Source organism: Kogia breviceps, chromosome X (assembly GCF_026419965.1).
Source record: "Kogia breviceps isolate mKogBre1 chromosome X, mKogBre1 haplotype 1, whole genome shotgun sequence".
In the NCBI taxonomy this organism is placed as follows: Eukaryota; Metazoa; Chordata; class Mammalia; order Artiodactyla; family Physeteridae; genus Kogia; species Kogia breviceps.
Window position 1 is genome coordinate 59,512,796 of NC_081330.1, and position 24,912 is coordinate 59,537,707.

The following is a 24,912-nucleotide window of genomic DNA, read 5'->3' on the forward strand; positions in this document are numbered from 1 at the left end:
CATTTGCAGAAATCTTTCCCGAATACTTGATTTAATACTTTTCCTTTTGCATGTATATTGGTCTATTGGGAATATAATTAGATTCATTTTTCAGGATTGTGTTACTTAAGCAGGTTAAGAATTTTTAGTTTTCTTTGTAATACTAAGTCTGAAGTCTTAAGATGGGCAACTTTAAAGCATTCCATCACGGTTTTAGCAAAAACACAAAATTTTGAGGAACAATCATGCCATAGTCATAATTGTTTAAATTCCTAGCTCATGTTGTTAATGCACAAAATTCTACAAGACACTAAACTGCAGACAAAATTGCCTAAGAGCAATTTTAAGTGAAGTCTTTTAATGAGGGACACTGCAACACAAGTTTAAATAAACTCATAAAACCCTGAAGTGCAATAAATGCTTTTTATTGTATGCTCATTTCAATGAGTAACATTTAGAAATAATAATCCCACGTAACAGTGACAATCTTATTTTACAGCGTGTACATCATTTACAATCACATGACACACAATTTTAGATTTCCAAATTTAATATTCTGAAGTTAAGAAAGATAAAAAATTTATTCTCAAGGAACTGATTCTTATCTGGTGCAAAAACAGAAAGGTGAACAATATTTAAAACAAAGCCACAATATAGCATGAAGTAAAATTACATTTTAATTATGTTTAACAGCTGAGTGTAAACATGAAGCAACTAAAACTTAAAAGTACACATCATATGCATTACATTTATGAACAGGATTTTCATTAAATTTCCCTAAACCTGCTTTTTATATTAAGCGCCATGTTGATTTGCAGCATGCTAACATAAAGCATTGTTAAAGGGATGCATATTTTAAATTTATACACTGTAAACTGAATATCCACCTCCAAGCTCTATTGGCAGCATAGTGTTTTGTTAAATACCGCATAAATACTGCCTCATATTGAAAATGCATGTTAATAATATGGTATATAGATTTTAAAAATCAAAATTTTCAATAATGGCATAAAATTGCACCTTTAAACATTAGAGCAAGTAAGACTAGAACAATCATACTTGCTATGACTGTCCTAAAAAAACCTCTAAACATAATATTTAAGAAAACTGTGTTCTCTCAATTTAATCTTTAGATCATTAAGAAATATAGTGCTAACTTTGCAACATTACTGTTGCATCCATTTTAGAAAGCCACATTTGACTCAAATATACTTCTGTCATATATGCCACACCGAACAACACTTGAGCATCAGAAAAAGGGGAACTTTAATCTTTAGACTTCAGTACAGAATGCTATATTTTAAACATCCTATCCTGTGTTAAAGTCTTAGCAGCTCTGAAATTCTTTTAAATAGTATTGAATTAATCTAACCTGTTTTCCAGTGAAATTTCTTTTGATGAATACACAAAACTTTTGCCATTTCTGGAATTCAATTTCCAGGTACCGTATAAAGGCTCAATGACTAAGTGACTAATGGATGACTGCATTTTATTTCCCCACTCCATTTCTAAAATGGCATAAAAGTGACACTTGCTTGTGATAGCAAAACATTGATAAACTCAATTAGATATGATCTTTTCAGAAACATCTGTCTCTAGTATGATCAGCCAAATAAAGTGGTTGTCTTTGCTCTTCCCCTCTGTAGCTGAATCATGCTTATAATACTATTAAATAGACAATAAGATTTTCTGCAACCATTCTATGGTGCTCCTTAAATTCTTTAACTAATTTCAAAGGGCTATGAGATCCCCTCTCAATTCAAATATCTTAAGATCTTTAACAAAAAGAATGTAAATTAATGATTTAATATCAAGTTTTGTAACCAGGTGAAACAGATCATGAAATTATCTTCCCATGTAGCATGTCATATTTTCTAAATAGCTTCTTTCTTTATATTGATCTTATTACATAAGAGCCTCCTTGTGGTGCCTCATAATATGCTGATTTTTTTCTGATGGTCTTCGGAATCCTTTCTTGCAGAATTCACACCTGTGTGGATAGTCTTTTGTATGTATTGATATCACATGTCGTTTAAAGCCAGATGCATCTGTAGTGCTGTATTCACAATACTCACATTGGTAAATCTTCCTTCCAGTGTGAGTCTTCATATGCTTTTTGAGCTCATTTTGTTGTCTGAACCCTCTTTTGCACCTTTTACACTTCAATGACTGATCCTTAGTATGAACTGAAAGGATATGACCACTAAGAATAAATGGATCTGATGTTTTAAAGTCACAGTGCCTGCACTGATGAATCTTCCTACCCTTATGGATATCACTATGCTTTTTGAGCTCAGAAGGACGATGGAAACCTTTATCACAGACCTCACATTTGTGAGGAAAATCCTTAGTGTGTACAGATATGATATGACGCTTAAGGTCACTTGAGTTGGTGCTCTTATGGTCACAGTGAGGACACTGGTGTGTCTTATGTCCTTGAAACAAATCCAGATGGCGTTGAAGTTCCCTCTCATCACCAAATGCTTGGGGACAATGCTCACATTTATATGGCAAATTGTTACCATGCTTAGACTTAATGTGAGTTTTCAAATTTGATTGATCTGCACACCTGAAGACACAATACTGACATTGATATGGCTTCTCACCAGTATGGGTTCTCATATGCTTCTTGAGTTCAGAAGGATGTCGAAAGCCCTTCCCACACTCAACACAAACATGAGGAAAATTCTTGCTGTGAACAGCCAGTAAATGTCGGTTTAACAGTCCTTGTTCTGCAGTTTCATAGTCGCAGTATTTGCACTTGTGCATCTTCGGCTCCTTGTCTCTTAATATAAGTTTATTTGAACTCAATGGACTAGCCTCTCTGTATCTTCGTGTGTATTCTGTAAATTCATGGGTTTTGTCAACTTTGTTTATAAGCTTATGGCTTTCTAAGTGGTTATGGAAACTCACTTTCTTGTTAGTTGTAAAGTCACAATCTGTACACTGATATTTTTTTCTCATCAAATGATCAGGATGATTCTTCATGTGTCTTTTCAAGAATCCCCTGGATTTAAACTTTTTTGTGCAAATATGGCAAGGGTATACTGTCAGGGGCTGTCCATCAGGGCCTATTATAACAGCTAGATTAAAAAAAAAACAACAAAAACAAAACAAAACAGGGAAGTTGTGAAATTTGGCCAGACTGTTTTAAACAGTTTTACCACAAAGGCGGCAAAATTAGCTGACATTCACAATGTGAGAACTATACTAGTAGAATAAAATCCCGTAAGATAAAATGCACATTGAAAGCAATTTATAATAAAGTAGCTCACTACAAAGTAATGAGCAGCACTCTACTATAGACTATTCACCTGCCAAAATGCTATATCACATGCACTTTGTAAACTAGAAATAGGCACCCTTTATTGTTAAACCAACCTGAAAATTCTCTTTAAAAACATCATTTGGGTAAAAAGCAAACAAGCATAGTTTTATTAATTACCAGTAGAACATTTAAAAAATCACAACTATTTAGATCAAAGACAAGTAGGTACATGGGAGTAGGACTAACTACACTACAAACAACTGGCATATTCTTGGGTTACAAAAAATACTACTGCATTTCAAGCAATTATAATATTCATCGAGTAATATGTTAGTATTTTACCTGTTTGCCACTGCCTCGTTTCTCCCCTTCTCCTCTTCTTAGTTTTTTGTTTAAGTACTTTATTTGTATTAATGCTATCACAAATTTGAAGGTATTGTGCTGCTGTACTACTTCTGTTTTCTAATGTTGAGTCCAAAGTATTTCCTGGAAAAAAAATTCGATATACCATTAAACTACATATATTTATACTTTTTTGGTTTTGGTTAGATGAATTAGAGAAGACATGGCATTCAGTTGCCATTGCAGTACTAAATTTCACAAAGTATACCCAACTTCTCCTTCTCTCTCTTTCATACTCTTACACACACATGTGTATATGCAAATACTTTAAATATGATACCATGTGAAAGTAACTTTAAAATATCCCAATTTATTTACCCTAAAGGAACAAACTGATAAGGTGAATGAAACATAAGAAACTGAATTTTATGACCTTAAACAAAATCTTGACAACAGATCAATTTCTCATTGATGAAGGCTGATGAAATTAGAGATTTAGCAAAGAAATTTACACATGTCAGTTAACCAATACAATCATGGTAACTGTAATATATGACAAACAACATATTTCTTGTATTTATGCTTTAGAATAGTTTACTTAATGTTAAAAGTATTAATATTGATTTTTAAGTGTTAAGGTAAATGTGGCAGGCACGCTACTGCAATTTCAGTGGGATCAGTGTATATGGAATAAAGTACTTAATAAAATCTCAGTTCTCACAATCACTTGTGTTATGCAATTTAGTTTAAAAATGTAGCCCTAAGAAACTGTTTAGCTTAAATGCTATGATATATTTGCCTCTCATTAATTCCCCTGAAATCTACAGTTAGTCAAATACCGCCTAAAGATAGAAACAAAATAGACACTTTATCATAAGAAAAAGTCTCCTTGTGTAAGAACTATCAGCCATGGAATAAATAACACTATATGAAGTGTATTAAAACTAAAAAAAAAAATTTATGCTGACACATGAGCTTTATGTAACAGCTATATAAATCTACTGGTTGCCATAGAAATTAAAAAAATAGTTCCATCCCAAGGAAGACATTAACAAGTGGTTGATATCATGGGCAACTTTTACTTTCATGTCAGAATAATTTCTATTGTATAATTTTTTCCATAGTAACTTTTTTATGGCCCATGTAGTAAGTGGCCTGATATTTGTATCTTGAGGTAAATCAATTTTTTTAATTTTAATTTTTTATTTTTTGGCCATGCCGTGTGGCATATGGGATCTTAGCTCCCCAACCAGGGATCAAACCCGTGCCCCCTGCAGTGGAAGGGCAGAGTCTTAACCACTGGACCACCAGGGAAATCCCGAGGTAAATCTAAAATGAACTGCATTCACAGAATAACACACACTATGTCTCTATAGAAATTAATCAATTTCCCAAAGAGGTAAACTCTTCTAACTAACTAGATATGAACAGGCAAGTAAGAGTCTAACAAATGGGTCTGTACACACAAACTAATAACTCTGTATCTACCAAGCAGTACACAAAACCAGCTACTTAACTTACATCTCACATATAATGCTCTCTCACCTGATGACTGACAATCTTCATACCTTCGAGAAACTCTTCTTTCATCTCCTTAAAAAAAAAGACTAATTAAAAACTGATAGACTGAGTATAATGATTACTAGTAGATCACATCTTAATCTACAAAATCTTACTTTGATCACCGTTCCTTGGATTAAACTTTTTTGTTGTTGTTGAGTTCTTCCACTCCCATAGATTAGATAATATCACACACTGAAAATAAGGGCTGCTGTCAGCATCCTTCGAACTACTAACATCTAGGACAACCTTACTTTTCAAATAAAACTTGGGTAGATATTTCTGCAGAATACCCTCAAAATTGAAGATGCTCAATAAATGACTGTTGAATGAATGAACCTTTGGAAAAACCAAGTTAAGATAAATTAATGCATTTGAACAACAAAATTTTTCAAAGTAAAGAGTATACCTGGACCATCTTGTAAATTAAGTAAGAATGAGATAAAATAGAAAGGGAAAAAATAACTTGATACATTTACCTTTCATTACGTACTTCCTAGAAGAGCACACCTGGATTTCTGTTCCTTTTCAAAACCCCAATATCTTATTATTTGTGGTGTTAAAATATAAAATACGTTTTTCCAAAAGGGGAAGGATCAATTTTCAAAGGATATTCCTATTTTAGAAAAATAAAGCTTTTTATGGCACTCACTTATACATGGAGGATTTAAAATAAATCCTACTGTAAAACAAAATGCATTAAGCAAGGTTCATTGTAAATAACACAAGATATGTGGTACAAAAATTATGTAAGTAACTAGAGATGAATCAGTCCACAGCAAAACATTTTATAATATTAGCCAACTCATGGGGGGCATTAGCACAGCATATTTAATGACCTAAAGGCTGATCAAATAGATATGTTATGTACTTATCAGGTGAAAAAATGCCAGTGTCCTACCATATGTCGCAGCCCAGACAACAGGGACAATTGTTTTATTAACATCAGAGTCCTCAAGCTGAGTCTCAGGGAGAGAAGTTCCTTCCTCTTCCCCTACAATGACTTCCATGTAAACTTCATCTGCTATTTCAGCGCAACCTAAATTTTAGAAATAATTGCTTGTTTATAACCCCAAGTATTTAATAAATGGGCAAAAATTTCCAAACGATTATCTTTCAACTTTCAAGTTTTCAATTTGGTTAATTTAAAAATTACATTAGGCACTTCGCAGTCTGGTGCCACTAGGAGACAGTAATTTATCAAAGTTCTTATCCTCCTCTTAAAACCTAGTCCTATGAAGATGACTTTTAGATTATATAAAATGTGAGCTTGAAATATATTGACTGATTTCACAGTCCATTGGACATTAGGAATTTATAAGAAGAGTTGTATTCCATAATTCTGCCTAATAGTTCTTCAGAACTCAGAAGGCATTTCCCATAGAATCAGTACTAGAAAGTGGTCCATGCTATCCCACATGTAAATTAAATGCAGTACTGCACATGCAATGAAAAATTGTCAAAAATACAAGTAATTGAAAAAGAATTAAAAATGAAAGTAAGTAAAACCATAATATATGGTTATAATATAAAATGCTGGTGGCTCAAGGCTATGTGGACACCCATTAAGAGGCAGGATTTTCAGAGACCCTACTGAAGACAAAAGCGTTAAGTGAGACATTTAAAAAAACATAGTATTAGTGTAAAAGAATTTAAACCTAGAAGGTCAGTAAGTATATTTTATGTGAAATAATCCATTTGGATTTAACGTGTTTAGTAGAAAATTGGCTTGAATTTACACTTTTCCTTTGATTCACATACTGGGATTTTCTACTATTTTTTTTTCTTTTTTTGGCCATGCTACGAGGTGCAGCATGTGGAACTTCCCCAACCAGGGCTCGAACCCACACCCCCTGCAGTGGACACATGGAGTCTTAACAACTGGACCACTAGGGAAGTCCCTACTCACTACTGAAAAATGTGGAAAAAATGTGGGAAAATGTATCCCTCTTCTCCTAGGTTTCCCTTCTTTCAATTAACCAGAAGGAAACATTGGTCTAAGTTTTGCACATCCCTATGGAATTCTGGCATCACCTAACCTAACCTTCAGTCTCCTGACCAATGAGTAAAAAGGAAAAGAATCTAGAGACCAAATAGAAATTAATTATTTTTCTCTCTAACCAATCCTCTAGACTCATTTGTTTTGACATTTTCAGCTGTGGTATATTATTCATGTTTGTTTGGGATTGGAATTCAGCTCCCTATGACTTCTAGGGGAGGAAATCTGAGGAGTGGGGATCATAATGCAGTATAGATAAAGCTATAGATAAAGCTGTCAAGGTAATGCACTGAAGTGGAGGCTCTTGCTCTTCTAGGGCAAAACTAAGTAGTTTTTGTCTCAGCATGGAAAGAAGACAGAAAAAGCATTAGGGAAGGGTTGCATTCCTATACTGAGGTGAGGAGAAAGTAGGAAGAAAGTAAAACATCTTCATAAGGTAATGTGTACCATGGCAGGAAAGGAAATGTGAGGAGGTTTTTTCACCCTGTGGTACTCAGCCGCAAGAAACCTTAAACAGCAACTACTTGGAGACCATCAACGGCATAATAAGTAAAAATTCTGGTGGCTTGACTTGAAAGAATACTTACTCAGCTAATCTCTCAGTGGCAGAAGGAAAACAACCAGCTAGCCCTTCTACTGCTAAATTCAGAGAGAGGTGAACAGTGCTCACTGCCATGTACAAAGATCACTGACAGCAGAGTTAGGCAGACATGAGTTCAAATCCTGTCTTCCTCGTTTAATACTGGAATGACCTTGGGCAACTGCTTAATTTCCCTGAGCACTTTCTCCTTCCATAAAACAGGGCTAATACCACCTACCTCAGAGATGAATTATGAGAATTAAATGAGATAATATATATGCAATATATTCAATAACACACACAAAGTAGATTCTCAGTAATTCCCTACATATTTGTGGGCTCTCCTAAAGTCAGGAACCATATTTTGCTGATCTCTGTATCCCTAGTATCTCAGACACAGTATTTTATGTTTGCTCATTTGAACAATACACTCATGCACAGATAGTCAAAAGGACCCTTTTCCTTTAAATTAATTATAGTGAAGGGTCAGACTTATTTTATTGAACTTTGTTCATATGTAGTGCTTGAATATGAGATTGCTTTTTTTTTAAGAATGCATGATGACTACTGATAAGTCACTACAGTGCCTTTTTTTCTTACTGATATCATCTTCTTCTTGAGAAGAATCTTTAACTGCCATGTAAACCATCTTCTCCCGCTGCATTCGGCTCTGGTCAAGCACTCCAGCTACAGAATGCCCATTGGTGTACTCACTCTCTGTGACAATTTCTGTTCCACCTTAAAAGTTAAAACATGTAACAAAATCAGTAAGTATCATGGAATAATTCCCTAAATTAATAAGAAGGATACATAAAAATATTTTCCTTTAGAAAAATATTCCCCCTCAAATATTCCAACATAAATTTCTAAGTGTCAAGAGAATTTTCTTATAAATTGCACTTTAAATTTTCAGTCATCACTAAGAAATAACAACAAATGTTAACACTTATGTTACACTTGTATATGCCAATCACTGTTTAAGTCTTTTACATGTATTTACTCGTTTAATCCTCACAATAGCATTATAAGGTAGTTACTACCATTATGGCCATTTTATGGTGAGGAAACTGAGGCAGAAGAAGGTTAAGTAATTCACTAAAGGCCACTCAGCTAGATGGAAGAACTAGGATTAAAATCCAAAGCACCCTGCCTAGCCTGCCCTTAAATACACATAATTTCCTACTCTAAACCAAATCCCCTCCACTCATATGTTTTGAAATTTCAACTGGAATCTTCTACTCAAGTTTAAAAGTGTCTAAGATGACTTGTTCCCTATCCCTGCTTTATATTTATATATAATTTTAAAATATTCCATCCCCAAAGAAACCTTTTATAAGAGTTGCACTTCAAAGGCAATATTATAATTTAGTCTCCAGAAAAGAGAAGTTCTAATTCCTAACCATTATAGCAATAAATTAAAATTATTATTTGTACCTATTTCAACGTCATCTTCAGCCTCAGCTTTAAATATATACACTTTTATTACTTCTGAACCATATCCATCTTCTTTAACATCTTCTTGTGAACCATCACTGCTGATTTTTAATGGTGTGTTCCCCATATGCTCTAATTTTTCCCCAACATCATCCACTGTAAAATATAAATGGGAAACTGTTTCAGTCAAAAAGTACCATTGACATTTAGTGGGTGTTAAGTATTAGTGCGATGTGAAATAATGTGTTAACCACCTACCCACTATATTCAATTAATGACCCATTATGCAACCATTAAAAGTGGTATATTTCATGAAAAAAGTATACAAGACAGATATACTACATGATCATAATTATATAAAAGATATAATCACAGATTTCAATTTATGTATATGAAATACTCTTAACCATAGAGCTTTAATTAAAGTGGTTTGGGAAAATATTAAATAATCTTCCATTACATTCAACATTTTAAGCTAAATCCTAACATCAAAATTAATAACAAAAATTAGAACATAAAATATATAATACTCATGAAATAAGCTGACATAAACAATTCCCAAATTAAATAACAGTATATCTAAAACCAATTAACATATGAAATCTAGTATTTAAAAAAAAGAGAAAACAGAAAACACCTGAATTATTTTATAAAAAGGGCTTTTCAGAAATCATAAAAATAAAATCTTAGTAAATACTTTTAATTCCTGTTGAGTCAATAGAAGGCAACTTCAAATCAGAAATTTTGTATACCTCCAGGTTTACCATTGTATGATTTGCTTCAAATCATATATAAAATAAAGCAACAATAATTACTTACATTTTAAGTATACTTAAAATTTTGATTCTTTAAGAATAGCATTTAGTTTCAAGTGAATACTGTGCATAAACTATGCAATGAATACATTATATTCATAAAGTTTGCTCTTTGGACATAAATATTAAACAATATACTCCCCCAAAGATTATATGCCTACCATTTTTAATTTCAATGCTTGTCCTGTCCCCATAAAAACTGAAATGTAACCTAAACTGAAAATCTGCTCCTCCCTACTATATGTATCATAGTGTCATATATGAAACAAAATCATGAAGCCTTGACTATATCTAAACAATTCCAGAGCTACTGAAAACAGAATAAAGTGACATTAAAAAGTTTTTAACTCAGTACTCTTAAAATATGAATTTCAGTAAATTCTAAATGGGTCAAAGTCTAGATTTTCTCTACCTCAGTTTCAAATTTGATACATGCAAATTCAAAAATATTCCTTTGGCCTTTCAAAATGGTGAAAACACATTTCAGAAATTCTTCTTACAATGTAAACTACTTTAACTTTGTGATTAAATATAAATGATTCCACACTATTTAAGAGTTCAAATAGTTTATTGTCTATGAAAGAGAGTACCTAAATGATCAAAATAAACAGAAAGATATTTTCATTCCATCATAAAACCTAATTATGTTAGTACTTTTATGGCAAATATTTTTTTCACAGTGGGACAGATTAAAATGAAAGAAAAAAAGATAAGGAAGAATCTGATATTACTGGTTTTTAACAGCCTCTCTTAAATATACGTTGAATAAAACAATGAGATCATTAAAAAAATTAAGAGGCAACTTAAGTCTTCAGAAAAAAAGTACTTTCTCATTCTTGGAAATAAAGACATAGGATATAAAACACTCAAAAAGTGCCCAAAATATGAATTTTTTAGGTTGGATTAAACAGTAAATTAATGAAGAAAATACTCTCATCTGATACATACTACTTTATTACACTTCAATGGTTAAAAGTAATCAAAGTTCCTCCTGGGATAAACTGAATTAAAACTGTAATTCACAAAATTAAAGCTCATGAAATGAAATAGACATTTGTTTGGTCATTTCTCAAAAGTTTTGTACCATAATTTTCACTTTAAGTATTGAAATTACTGGTGCTATTCTGATTCCATTTATACCTTTCCTCGAGGTCCACAGTTTAATGTATCCATTATTTTCTACTTAATTAGATTCCTCAGAATGAACAATTTTGAAATGTATTGAATAATTAAACTTGCTCTGTATTTTAAGTTCATAGAAGACGATAAAGTTATTAAATATGTTAGTGTACAGTTTTAAGAGATAAACCATCAACTTCACCAAGATTTATTCTATATCCTTTGTTATAGAAAGTACAAAGTTAACAAAGATTTAACAGGCAATCAACAGATTTTAGAAATAGATCCTCAAAGACTCTTCTTTATGCAGATAATACTCAAAATAACCACAATTCAAGATTAACCTTTTTGTTATAAGGCTTACAACATTCAAGTCCCACGGTGTTGTTTCCCAACCCACATGACATCCCAGTCAGTAATAAGTGGGTAATATTATATACAACACAGAATTCTACTGGTGCTAAATATAACATAAAAACAGTAAGGTGCGGGGGGGGGGATGGGATGAATTGGGAGATTGGGATTGACATATATACACTACTAAGTATAAACAGATAACTAATGAGAACCTACTGTATAGCACAGGGAACTCTACTCAGTGCTCTGTGGAGACTTAAATGGGAAGGAAATCTAAAAAATAGGGGATATAGGTATATGTATAACTGATTCACTCTACTGTACAGCAGAAACTAACACAACATTGTAAAGCAACTATACTCCAATAAAAATTTTAAAAAACAAAACAGTAAAGTGCATTATTTGCCAACCCTACAAAGTTTGCTATCGTTCAATATTCTTCTATAGCCCATTGGTACAATTTGATTAAAATTTCATTTTAGCAAAATGTACAGTATAATATTCCTTTTAAAAACTAAGTAGGCTTTTTACTGTACCCCTTTCATGTTACATCTACCAAAATTATATGGTGAATATGACATCAGTATAGACTACAGCTGACCCTTGAACAATGCAGGGCTTAGGGGCACTGACTCTCCACATAGTTGAAAATCCATGTATACCTTTACAGTTGCCTCTCCGTATCCATAGTTCTGCATCTGCGGACTCAATTAACCTCAGATTATGTAATACTGTAGTATATATTTATTGAAAAATATCTTTGTATTAGTGGACCAACACAGTTCAAGCCTGTGTTGTTCAAGGGTCACCTGTATATTGATGTACCACAGGGATGGGGTGAGGCAATGTGTAATGGATCCGTATTATGCAATGATGAAACAAGCAAAAATTAGTAAAGCAAAAATTAGTAATATTTAAATTACAAAGGTGTTCCACTCCCAGGTGTATATATCCAAGACACCTGAAAACCTATGTGCACAAAAACTTGTACATGAATGTTCAGAGCAGCATTATTCATAACAGCCAAAAAGTGGAAACAACCTAAATGTCCATCGACTGATGAACTAATAAACTGTATATCCATATAATGAAATATTACTCATTAATAAAAAGTAATGAAGGACTGATGCATGCTACAACATGGATGATCCTTGAAAGCATTATACTAAGAGAAAGAAGCCAGACACAAAAGGCCATATATTATATGATTCCATTTACATGAAATGTTGAGAACTGGCAAATCTATAGAGAAAGAATTTGGATTAGTCGTTGCCTGAGGGATGAGTGGAGTGGCAGGGGTGATTGCTCAAGGGTATGGGAGTTTCTTTTGGGGGGAAGACAAAATTCTAGAATTGATTATGGTGATGGTGATACAATTCTGTGAATATATGAAAAACCACTGAATTGCACACCTTTAATGAGTGAATTGTATGGCATGTGAATTATATCTCAATAAAGCGATTATACTAAAAAAATACAAAGGTGTTGTTAACTTTTCTCTTTTACCCCTGAAATTGGTGAGGTTTCATGACCTCTCCCATAATAACCCTACCAAAATATTTTGCTTTATACAAAATTATTTTCCTGAAAGAAATAAAAACTGATTTTATAGGTAAAAAATAATTTGAATGCATTATATTGGTTCATTATTTAAAGAAACCTCCCTTCTCCAGTGAAGCTTTTCATAAAGAAAATAATCACCCATAAATGTTTTGAGGGTGTTAGGTATTTTTAAAGAAAAGCACACCTGGGATAACTTTAGACAGATACAGTTATCCTATATTAATTCCAAGTTACTTAGCACAAGTGGAAGAGCCTAACCAACTGCTAAGATAGAGAAATTGTGACATTTGGTCTGAAAGTGGAACAAACTCAGATGCACCTCAGAGACTGAGAAAAGACAAACTCCCTAACACAAAAACTCAGCTGCTGATAAGATGTCCTTACAGGAATGGTTAGGGATTTAGGAATAAAATAACCATCTGTTTTAAGTCCTCAATTTTATCCCTTGAGTAGTTTGAAGATATCTTGGAAAAAAAAACAGAGGACTTTTAAAATTACCAGTGAGACATTTCAAGGCAATTTATTCTCTAACTCCTGAAAGATTCAATGGTCAACAGAAACCACGAGGTAAAAAAATGAATTAAAGATTAAGCGACGAAGAAAAAAAAGGAAAAACTAATAAAATAAAATAAATGAAAATGGTTAAAAAGAGTAACTAGTCCCAATTTGAATATTCTAACCATTATAAAAAGTTAGGGATCTGGGTGGCAAGAGAATGAATGATATAAAAAATATTTAATTTTTGTATATTCTATTTTCTAAAATAAAAAAATTATTTAAGTTTTAAAGGGATTTTTAAAATAAAGGAATGCCTTCAAATTTTATAAAGAATAGACCCACTTCTTCCTCAAGCTCCATCAATAACTTATCATGAGATTTTTATTATTGTTGCTGTTCAGGCAAACTTACCACTTAAAATGAGAATAAGATATTTCTATCTTCCTCATTCAGATAGAATGTCTTAAAGACATCGAAAAGCAGTCTGAAATAAATATGTTTAAAGTATTTTTGCATAGACTATACAGACACATATATAGACAACAGAAAACAAACACAGGCAGAATTGTAGAACACAATCTGAGTTGATTATTTACTTTTCAAGTATTTAATTCAAAAAACTAATCACACATTTCTCAACATACTATGCTTAAACTCCTAAGCAAAACTGAACTGACAGCTCCAGTACCTGTCATATTAAAAAGAAAGCAGTGGTTGCATGAAATAAACTTCCCATTTTGAAATGTATATATTTACCATTAAAATATTGTGTCACTTAATGTTCTTTTTAAACCTTCCAAATCTGTATTTTTGTTCTAAGATATTAATAAATTGCATTATTTTACTCCATTGTGGGTATAAATTTTCATAAATTAAAAACATGAACAAATTCAAAAAAGCATCTCAACAACACAGCTTTGAAAAAAATTATTTTTCAAAAGATCACCCCCATGACTTTTATTGAATAGATCCCCATCCCAGAAAACCTGTCCATGTTATACATAAATCAGTTTCAACCAAGTAATTATGGACTTTAAGTTTCACTTACAAGATATCATTAAGTAGTCTTCAGAAGTGCTCTTGACATCATCATCATCATCATCATCATCATCATCGTCATCATCATCTTCAGTTTTAATAGTAACTGTAGAACCAGGAACGCCGCCAGCTGCTTGAATCACAGTTTCTGTATCTGAATTAGTTACAAGAACCTCCTCTGATACCATTGTGGGAGAGTCAACTCCTGAAACACAATCTTGGACCACATGTTCTAAGTGTCCATCAGGACCAGTAACAAGGTCAGCCACAAAAACCTGCTCAGGTACTCTAACAGTTTCTGTAATTAGCTCAGACGTCAAGATGTGATCACCATCATCTTCCTCTAAATCTTCTTCAATAGCAACATCAGCCTCAAGTACGGCTTCAGGAACAATTACACCTTCTGTTACTACATCAGTCTCGGTGATGATATCAGGCCCATGGACAACTTCAGCTGCGAGACCATGATCAAGAGTTATCCCATCATCTGTGACAACATCAGAAACTAATACAGCCTCAGGAACTGAAACAACAATATGGTCTCCATCGATACGCGCAGTACCAGCCATTCCAGCCACTACAATACAAACAATTATCCAAAAAAAGTAAAGTTATTTTATTAATTAAAAGTACTGTATGTATATATCAGATGACATAAAATATGAAATAAATATGAAACATATTTCATATTTTTAAATATGAAACAGTCCTGTGCAAACTATCATTTTAAAGAACCACTGACAATTTAACTGTAATAAAAATCATCACCAATCAGGAACTGGGGTGGAGGTGGGTGAAAATGATGTTAGTAAAATCTAAATTAAGAACTTAAAAATAATGTACTTGATTTTCAAGTAAATAAAAAGCTACAGTGAGATATCACTACACACCAATTAAAATAACTAAAATAAAAACGAATAATACCACAGGTTGATGAGGATGCAGAGAAACTGGATCTCTCATACGTGATGGCAGCACCCACTCTGGAAAATAATTTGCCATTTCTTATAAAAAACATGTGCTTACCAATACAACCTAACAATTGTATTCTGTGGCATTTCTCCCATAGATATTAAAATATGTTTACAGAAAAAGCTGTACATAAATATCCATAACAGTGCCTAGTAGCTATTATTCCTAGTAGCAAAAAACAAAAACAAAAATACAACAACTCAAATGTCCTTTAGCAGGTAAATGGTTGGTTAAGCCAACTCTGGCACATCCTTACTATGGAATACTACTCAGCAATAAAAAAGGGACAAACTATTGATACATTCAACAACCTGAATCAACTGCTAGAAAATTATGCTGCGTGAAAAGAGTCAATTACCAAAGGTTACTGTACTGTATAATGTATAAATGGAATCATTTATATAACATTCTCAAAATTCTAAAGCTATAGAGATGGAGAACAGATTAGCAGTTGCCAAGGGTAGGGGTGTGTGTGACTACTTTGGCATAGCATATATATGGTGATGGAACCATTCTGTATCTTCATTGTGGTGATGTCTACACAAATCTATATATAAAATAAAACTGCATAGAACTATATACACTCTCACACACACAAATGAAAAATGAATGAAATCTGTAGTCCCATTAACAGTAATGTACCAATGTTAATTTCCTGCTTTTGATACTGTACTACAGTTATTATAAAGATGTCACCATTGGAGGAAGATGAGTAAAGGGTATACAGGACCCTATATACTATTTTTTCTACTTCCTGTGAGTCTAGCATTTCAAAAAATTTAAATTAGGGCTTCTCTGGTGGCGCAGTGGTTGAAAGTCCGCCTGCCGATGCAGGGGACGCGGGTTCGTGCCCCGGTCCGGGAAGATCCCACATACCGCGGAGCGGCTGGGCCCGTGAGCCATGGCCACTGAGCATGCGCATCTGGAGCCTGTGCTCCGCAACGGGAGAGGCCACAGCAGTGAGAGGCCCGCATACCACACACACACACACACACACACACACACACACACACACACACAAATTAAAATTAAAATAAAAAGGAAACATAAAAGGTTGCTAATATGTTAAATTAATAAAATATGACAAGCTTAATACATTAGAAAATACATATTATAAACATAAAAGTCCCTGAACTTCTGTATTTTACAAGAATTACTATATTCAAAAATGGAAAGCATCCTTTAACATCTGATTTGAGGAGAAAAAAAACAACTCATTTTAGAGAAGGATTTGGTTTATTTAAAAAGCATACATACAAACTCTAAATTGTATTAAATTCTAAATTAGTAAATCTGTAGGAATAAAGTTTTAAATAACGTTTTTCTTGAGCAGCATGTTAAACACCAACTCCTGCCCCCCTTGTAAATACTGTAAGAGTGTAAAATTCCTTCATGAGTATTCTGTTACATTCTCTCTGAGGTGGTATAGTAAACAAATTAACAGAGTTTGTGGACCAGGTTACAACAAAATTACCTGCATGAAATAATCCAGTACAAAGCCTTTTCTACATAATGATCACTTTCTATACAGTAATACCTGAAAGAGTACCATTTGTTATATATACTGTTCACTATTATTAACCAATTCATTATGGAAGTTTGTTAGCAAGTTAGGATGAAGACCAGTAAACACTACTAATACCCTAACACAACAAAAAATAAGGTGAGAAGGGAAAAGCTGCCTTTCAGGATTATCTTCCTTTCAACCCTTCTGTAGCCTTCTCACTATTCTCAAACTCTCACCTAAACCACCATATTACCCAAAAGGACACAGCCTCAACCTTGAAAATCTGGTAGACAAAGGGAGTATGTATAGAACAAGTACTTTCTATTCACTTGTTACTCCACTGGCCATTTTTGGAGACAGGGAGAAGGTGAGGGTTCAAATTTAGTATTCAACCAGACTGGAAATATGATTTTTATCAGGGAAAAATTAAATGTTACCCCTATGAAATTCACAGTATTGCAATTCTATGTATATGAACAATGAAATTAGTATTTTATAAAATATTTTCATAAGTTAGATTTAAAATATGGGAAATCCTGTTTATTTTAGAACATTGCTGGAGAGTAGTTTGGCTCCTGAGAGTAGACACTAGGGAAGGACAGAAGGATAGAATAATGCTAGTGCTGGCTTGGGTTCAGATTAACCTGTTTGGGAGGATTCTAAGAAGAAGGAATAAGTGTTTTTCAGTTTATCTAGTCTTTACTCTAGCAGGAACTTACAGGTCAAAATAAATCAGATCTAAACCAAAAAAATCCAAACATCCTTGTTTTCCCTGAACTAGATAATTTAAGGATCTTAGACCAAGAATTGATGGGTTCCTCACAGGGTATTGGCAGATTACTCAGACCAAGATCCAAGATGTCTTTTATTCAATTTTGCTCTTTCCTCTTTTCAACTCATCTGTTAGATTTCACTGACTTTCTAAACAAAGTCACTTATTTTAGCTATACTCTAGCTATATTTATTGAGTACTATGCACCAAGCAACCTAATACTTTTACATATATTATCTCATTTAAGCCTCAGAACTGTGTAATAAGGCGAGTGTTATTATCCCTATTTTAAATATGAACAAATGATGGTTTAGAGAGATTAAATAACCTTGCCCAGACAGGAATAAAGACGCATACCTACTAGAGAATGGACTTGAGGACACAGGGAGGGGGAAGGGTAAACTGGGACAAAGTGAGAGAGTGGCATGGACATATATACACGACCAAATGTAAAATAGGTAGCTAGTGAGAAGCAGCCATATAGCACAGACAGGGAGATCAGCTCAGTGCTTTGTGACCACCTAGGGGGGTAGGATAGGGAGGGTGGGAGTGAGGGAGACGCAAGAGGGAAGAGATATGGAGATATATGTATATGTATAACTGATTCACTCTGTTACAAAGCAGAAACTAACACACCATTGTAAAGCAATTATACTCCAATAAAGATGTTAAAAAAATAATAAATAAATAAATAAATAAATAAATAACCTTGCCGAAGGTTCAAGCTGGGAACTGAACTCATTGTTTTACTCCAGACTGGCTTTTTTTTTTAAACTTGCCTAAATGAGGAGAATAGAATTTACTTATTCTAGAGACTATTTTTTAATGAATTTATAGGGCTAATCAAGTGAGTGACCACTAAAGGAAGAGTTTGAAAGAGAAAGAATAAGAAGACCTACCATAGAGTCACTCGTTTAAAATTTAAGGCATTTAGTAAGCAGCATTAAAGGGCATTAAAATTTATCTCACTAGGTAGCAAATTATAAATGATATGAAGATCTTTTAAAAAGTGTGAAATCAATTAGATAACCAGATAACAGTAAGAAACAAGTCATTATTTCAAGCATTTCCCTTTTTACTAAAGTTATTTCATTTAAATGTGAATACCTGGAATTTCACCAGAAGGACAGCATAAAATTTGGTATTTGTTGGGTCCGTCTTGGGCCACCATCTAAGGTTTTTTGCTACTTAAGTCCCAAAGCAATATGGACTTTTTTCAGCAATAAAATCTTAAACAACAATTAAATTCAATGGCACAGATTCTAAGGGCAACTGTTATACTGAGACACGTACAGGTTATTACATAAAGCATACTACTGTAAAATTTAAACTCTAAAGTATCCTCCAAAAGAAACTGGTCCAATAAACTTCTGAATTAAATTAATAGTTCAGATTCTTAATATAGTAGCCATTTCATTTCATACCAACCAAAAACCTTACAGAATTTAGAGATCCTGAACCACACAGTGTGTTTACTTGGCTAGCTCTACTTATGTATGCTAAACTCTTATGTTTCACAAGTATAATTAATTTATGGCATTGCAGATATCTAAGTTTTGATGTTAGCAAAAATTTAAAGAATTTATCTAATTTCTAATCAATTTTTAGAATTTGGAAAGCTTAGTATTAGATATAGTAAGGGATTAATTAAACTCAAGACATTGAGGAGGAACAGTGGAAAGAAAGGTAAGAGGAACACCAAGCAAATATTCACCAGCACCAATCAGACATTTTTTTCACTCTGAAACGAATCAAGTTTTACTTGCTAATGGGCAACTTCTTCAGGAGTGAGGGGGGTTCTGGCACTTTACCAGATGCTACAGGGTAGGTAATATTTTGTATTAAATGGAGAAAATAATGCCTTTCTTCCATTTAAAAATATCTTATTTTTAAAAGGTAAAAAATTAAAGTTGAAATTTCAACCAAAACTTAATTTATCACATTGAATTTCAAGTGTTCCAGAATTTGAAAAACTATCTCTAGCAAAGAATTCACAAAATTATTTGTGAAATCTCTTATGCTTCAGCCTTCTGTCCTTCTTCTAAAGTTTATTCCTATATATTTTTTTCACATAAAATCACTTCTAAGTCATCAACACAACTCACTTCTGACTCTTTCAGCAGAATAAATGCATAATTCCTTTCTATTTCATCAACTACACAGTCAACTCGATTTCAACCATATTAAATCTTTTTTTAACATCTTTATTGGAGTATAATTGCTTTACAATGGTGTGTTAGTTTGTGCTTTACAACAAAGTGAATCAGTTATACATATACATATGTTCCCATATCTCTTCCCTCTTGCATTTCCCTCCCTCATATTAAATCTTAATCTATGTATTGCACCTTTATCATCAGACAGAAATGTCCAGGAGTCAGAGAACTGGGTAGGACATTAAATGTTTTCTAATCCAACCCCTTCATAAAAGTGAAATATGTAATTTGCCCAGTTACACAGATAATTTAATAGGACTGCCAAGACTAGAATCTAGTTCTTCTGGCTCTCATTACTGTGGGCTTTACAACAGGAGACAAAATAACATATTCAACCATATTATCTGAAAACAGTAGGAGCATTTTCTTAATTGAGTAAAGTATCACTTGTTGTAATCCCCCATTCCTAATTTCATCTTTAACAATTCCACAGTATCTCATGTTTCTGTTTACTTTTTGTCCCAATTTACCATTTGTCTTTTCTACTCTCACTCTGATCTTTTCTTTAATTCTTACCACCCTATCCCCGCCTCTTACACTTCAGATACCTCCCTCTTCTATCATTCAGACTGAACCTGTACAAATTCAGTTTCTTTGTTTACCGTCAAGCGAGACTTATCATCTTCATCAAAATGACTACTGTTAAGAGGCTACTGAAAAACTTGGCCACAAAAGTAGGGAAATTTTTTTTCAAAAAAAAGAAAAAGGTAATGCTATGAGTAACAACTTTCTGAGTATATGGCATCAGAATATAATTAATCACATAGTACAAGATATTCCTCTATCACTATATAAGCATCTAACTAGCTTCTTTGAAATGATTGAAGTACTTCCTTTTCCAGCTTTATTAACAATGCAACTTAAAATGTATTTTATGTTTTAATATTTCCTACACATGAGAAATGATGCAGGTATTTATGCAAACTGAGTTTTTCATTTCCAATGACATATTACCACTATATTCCAAGTTTCCTTACCTCAACCTTCCCACAAAATTATAAGAATGATTTTATCTAGACTACTGACACATAGCTTTACTTTAAGAAAATAAGCCCTACAAATGTATTTTCCTGGCAAAAGAACAATTTTTCACTGTAATTTCTCCCCTTCCCCAATACAGTTTTGATATTTAGTATGTTCTGACTTTTAAAAAAGAAAGAAAAATATAACAAAGAAAATGCTTTACCAAAATCCTGCATAATCATGGTATGTGCCATTCTAGAGTCTGATGTGTGCAATCCAAGACTTCCACCACCTGAATCCATACTTAGCAAAGTTCATTCACAAATCTCTGTAAAAGAAATGGTTTTAAAAATAGTTTAAATACATTTAGGCCAAAGTCAGTTGCTTTGAGAAAATAATGCAATTGAAAATGTGCCTCTCAACCAGGTATGCAAATCTCATTACAAAGGAAAACAAAACAAACAAACAAAAGCCTTGATTAGATGCTTTATGTGACAACCATAAATAAAAGAAGGGTCAAATGGAAGTAAACCAAAGATAATGGAGAATAAGCACAGTAAGGGTGATGAGCCATAGGGAAGTGATAGAAGCAAGCAAAAGAACAAAACTGCAGCACTGAGGTTCCACTTAAAATATAGGTTATTAAATAAGAAGAAAAAAGAGAACAAGATGACAACAGACAATAGTTAGGATATTTATACATTACTAGAAGACTCAGGTGTCTAGTATTAGTGAATTTCATCCAGTGGCTCTCATCCATTTCTTCCAGACCCAGCTCAGCTCTGCAGCGTAGTTCTGCAGATAAACATGTGTTTCACCTCTGGCTCCCGGGGTTCTACTTATAATGTAAAATGTTCTATCCCAGTTTCCCTGGAGTTCTTTGAGCCAGTAAGGACGTCTGGCCTTATTCTACTACATTCTCTTGTCTCACAGTTTTGAGGGCTCATGAAACATGACTGCTTCCTAAATATAGTGGAGATAAGATCAATCACATACAAACATTTAGTAAATTGTTTCTTTCAGAATATCTTTTACTTGTAATTGTATGACTAATTTTTTTCATTAATGATTAATAAAGCCACACTAGCCTCATGCTAGTTTTGAAAGCAAGGGCTCAACCTATTTCTTCAAATGACTTATCCTATATTTAAGATCACCAGATCGTATGGAACCTAAAGTCAGGTTCTGTAACTCAACGTATTTCTTACAACTACATGTATACTTCACTTAAAAACATAAGATTCTAAGTAAATCAACCAAAAACTCTGTCAATTTTATAAAACATTTCCTCATTTTTAGTTAGGAATGTTTAATAAATTGGGCTATACCACACAAAAGATGAGGTTGCATCATTAAGTTTTAGAAACTTTTAGAAAACTGCCATGTAAAACAACTTAATCTATCCTTAAGTACCAGAGATCACTAAGATTTTCTTCCCTTGTCTCAAAATTTGATAGGTGTAAAAGAGGCAGGAAAGTCTCACAGAGTAATCTTTATTAACATTTGAGTCATATATATCAAAATCCTACAGCAGTAGGTTACTTTTCTATATATTAAAATGATTCAAACAAAATTACTTCATGTGTGAGCAAAATTACAAATTTTTAGAAACTCTTAGCTATATTTCACTATCTTGTTTCAAATACCACATTATTTTCTGCCTTCAAAATGAAGTCAACAGAGGCCAAGAGAGTTCACAATAAACTACCTGGGGCTTCAGAGAGATAAATTAAAATGCCATAAGGACTTATTTTTAACATTTAAAACAGTGTACTATTTCAAATTTAATTAGAGTAATTGCTTTCTTTATCACATAACTAATAGAACAATTACAGATGTCTTTAAAATGTTTTAAACACTTAATTTTGTTTAATTATTAAAGATAAAACATTAAGTAATTTGTTAATCACCTTAATATGAGTATCCTGAAGAAATTGTTGATTTTCTTACATATTGTAAAATAAAATCTGCAGCACTTTCTTTTTGTTATTTTTCCTTCTGAACTATGTTGCTTTCTTTGGAAAAACGTTCTTTATACCTATTGTAAAAATACATTCACAATTAGATATTTTAAAACATTTTAAACCAAATCTCTTACACAACTTAAGAATTTTTCTTTACACTTTAATGTGCAGGGTGAGATTAGGAAGGATTCATATGCTCAAAACTGCTAATCTAAAAAGCAACTGAAGGGATTGCCACAGAAACAACTATCTAAAATGACATAAGCAACGTTATTTCACTTAGAATTCGACCACCTGATTAAACCAAAATCTTCCCTAAAGCATATTTTAATAATCACTAGCAATACCTTATTTTGGAAAGTGAAAGAGAACCAACCAAGGGCAAGCGTTACCCTTGCCAAATTCATAGAGAAAAATCTGCACTAGTGCTCAATGAAGTGTAAAAATTTTAACACACAGTGCAACTATTACGGGAAGTATAACACTGTAAGAATACCAAATAAATAAATTGGAGCACCTTTTTCCCATATAGGAAGTTTCAATAAGATCAATAATGAATGAGGTATGAGAACAGCAGTGTGTTAAGGATTCAACAGCCAATAGATAGCTAGGCTTCTCAGTCTTCTCAAGAGTGTATCTCCCATCCTTATTGAATGGAGGTAACCACCAAGTACTCTTCAAGTAAACATCTTTCCATAAATATGTGGGGAGCAGAAATCACAAAACAAAAATCAAAACAAGACAACCCCCCCCACACACATTTTACTCTTATTCGTCTCCTCTACACATAGTTCACTCAGGACCTAGCTTCTCAATAATGTAAATAGGGTGAAGGACAGGAGAGAAATCCTAAGGCAGCAGAGCAAGAGAATGTGAAAGTAGTATTAGCAGAGATAGGAGACAAAGGAGCCCTGGCAAGTAGCAGTATTGCAGCTTTGGACGCAACCCTCTTTCCGCAGAAGTCTCCCTTTCCCATGATCATGCCAAGTTTCAATCATTTTGAGCAGAACGCACACATGTGCCCCCTCCCATATATTACCCATCTGCCTGGATCTTCAACCAAACAAGAGAACCTTCGCAGTGGAAAGTCAAGAGAGCGAAGAGACAAAAATACCATTTCCCCTCCTCCCGCACTTGGTGCAGCGGTCGCCACCGCTGCTACCCACGCCGTGCTGCCCAACCTCTCATCCTCCTCCTGCTACCTCTGCCCCGCTACACGGGAGACGGCGGCTGGGAACCAAAATGGTGGTGTTTTAACGGAGGCGACAGTTGCCGCACACGGCCCCCCACCCCCACCCCAGGCTCTGACGGCTCCCTAGCCCCTAAAATGCCCGATTCAGTGCCACCTTTTCGCAAACGCCGCCATCCCTCGCGCGTACCAAGGTTACCATCCGCGGCAGGCGGGGGGTGGGGGCGAGGTAGGGGCAGTGCAACCGAGAGGAATATTGCGGGGTGGGGGGTCGCCGAGAGAAAATGCCAGGGGGCCGCCGCATTCTTCACTTCACTGTTTTGTTTTCCGCCATTTTCCCGTCACCCTAAACCACCGACGGCCTCCACGACGGCTCTCGCCCCCGGGGGCTCTGGCCTTGGGGAAGAACGGATCAGCTGAGGGGGAAGTAATTCTCTCATTTCCTCCAGTCACCCGCTGTTGCTGAGGAGAAACACTGTCTGCCCGAGGGGGAGGGAACGCTTAGGGACTAGACGCCACTTCCATTGTTCCCTTCGTCCTACATTACACGCTGGGTGGGAGCCTCTCCTCAACTCACGCTAACGACATTGAGCGCAGCGGACCCGAGTCCCTCTACTTTCTCCTCAGGAGTCTCCTTACCTGCAGCCGTCACCGCCAGTTGGCTTCTGACCGCGCTCCGGATTTCTGCGGGGGGCGGCAGCTGTGGATCCGTAAGCTCCTCACATTCGGGTTTCCGAGGTTCCGCAGCTCGAGCCAATCACAAGCTACTCTGCGTCT

General features: G+C 34.2%; 1 protein-coding gene across 6 annotated transcripts; it reads right to left on the bottom strand.

The window, feature by feature from the left end:
- Positions 1 to 384: 384 nt before the first annotated feature.
- ZNF711 (zinc finger protein 711) lies at positions 385 to 24,912 on the bottom strand. Of its 6 annotated transcripts, XM_059051257.2 has the most exons (11): positions 24,775 to 24,912; positions 22,893 to 23,020; positions 21,689 to 21,945; positions 21,206 to 21,310; positions 14,563 to 15,129; positions 9,163 to 9,318; positions 8,329 to 8,466; positions 6,051 to 6,188; positions 5,135 to 5,182; positions 3,590 to 3,733; positions 385 to 3,062 (listed from the first exon to the last, which is right to left on the bottom strand). In XM_059051257.2, the coding sequence occupies exons 4-11, from the start codon at positions 21,282 to 21,284 to the stop codon at positions 1,885 to 1,887; spliced, it is 2,448 nt and encodes an 815-aa protein (XP_058907240.1). In that variant the 5' UTR covers positions 21,285 to 21,310; positions 21,689 to 21,945; positions 22,893 to 23,020; positions 24,775 to 24,912; the 3' UTR covers positions 385 to 1,884. The 6 variants fall into 6 exon arrangements, with proteins under 6 accessions (XP_058907240.1, XP_066879490.1, XP_066879491.1 ...); XM_067023389.1 differs by lacking the exon at positions 6,051 to 6,188 and having other exon boundaries at positions 390 to 3,062; XM_067023390.1 differs by lacking the exon at positions 6,051 to 6,188 and having other exon boundaries at positions 390 to 3,062; positions 21,684 to 21,945; positions 24,775 to 24,899.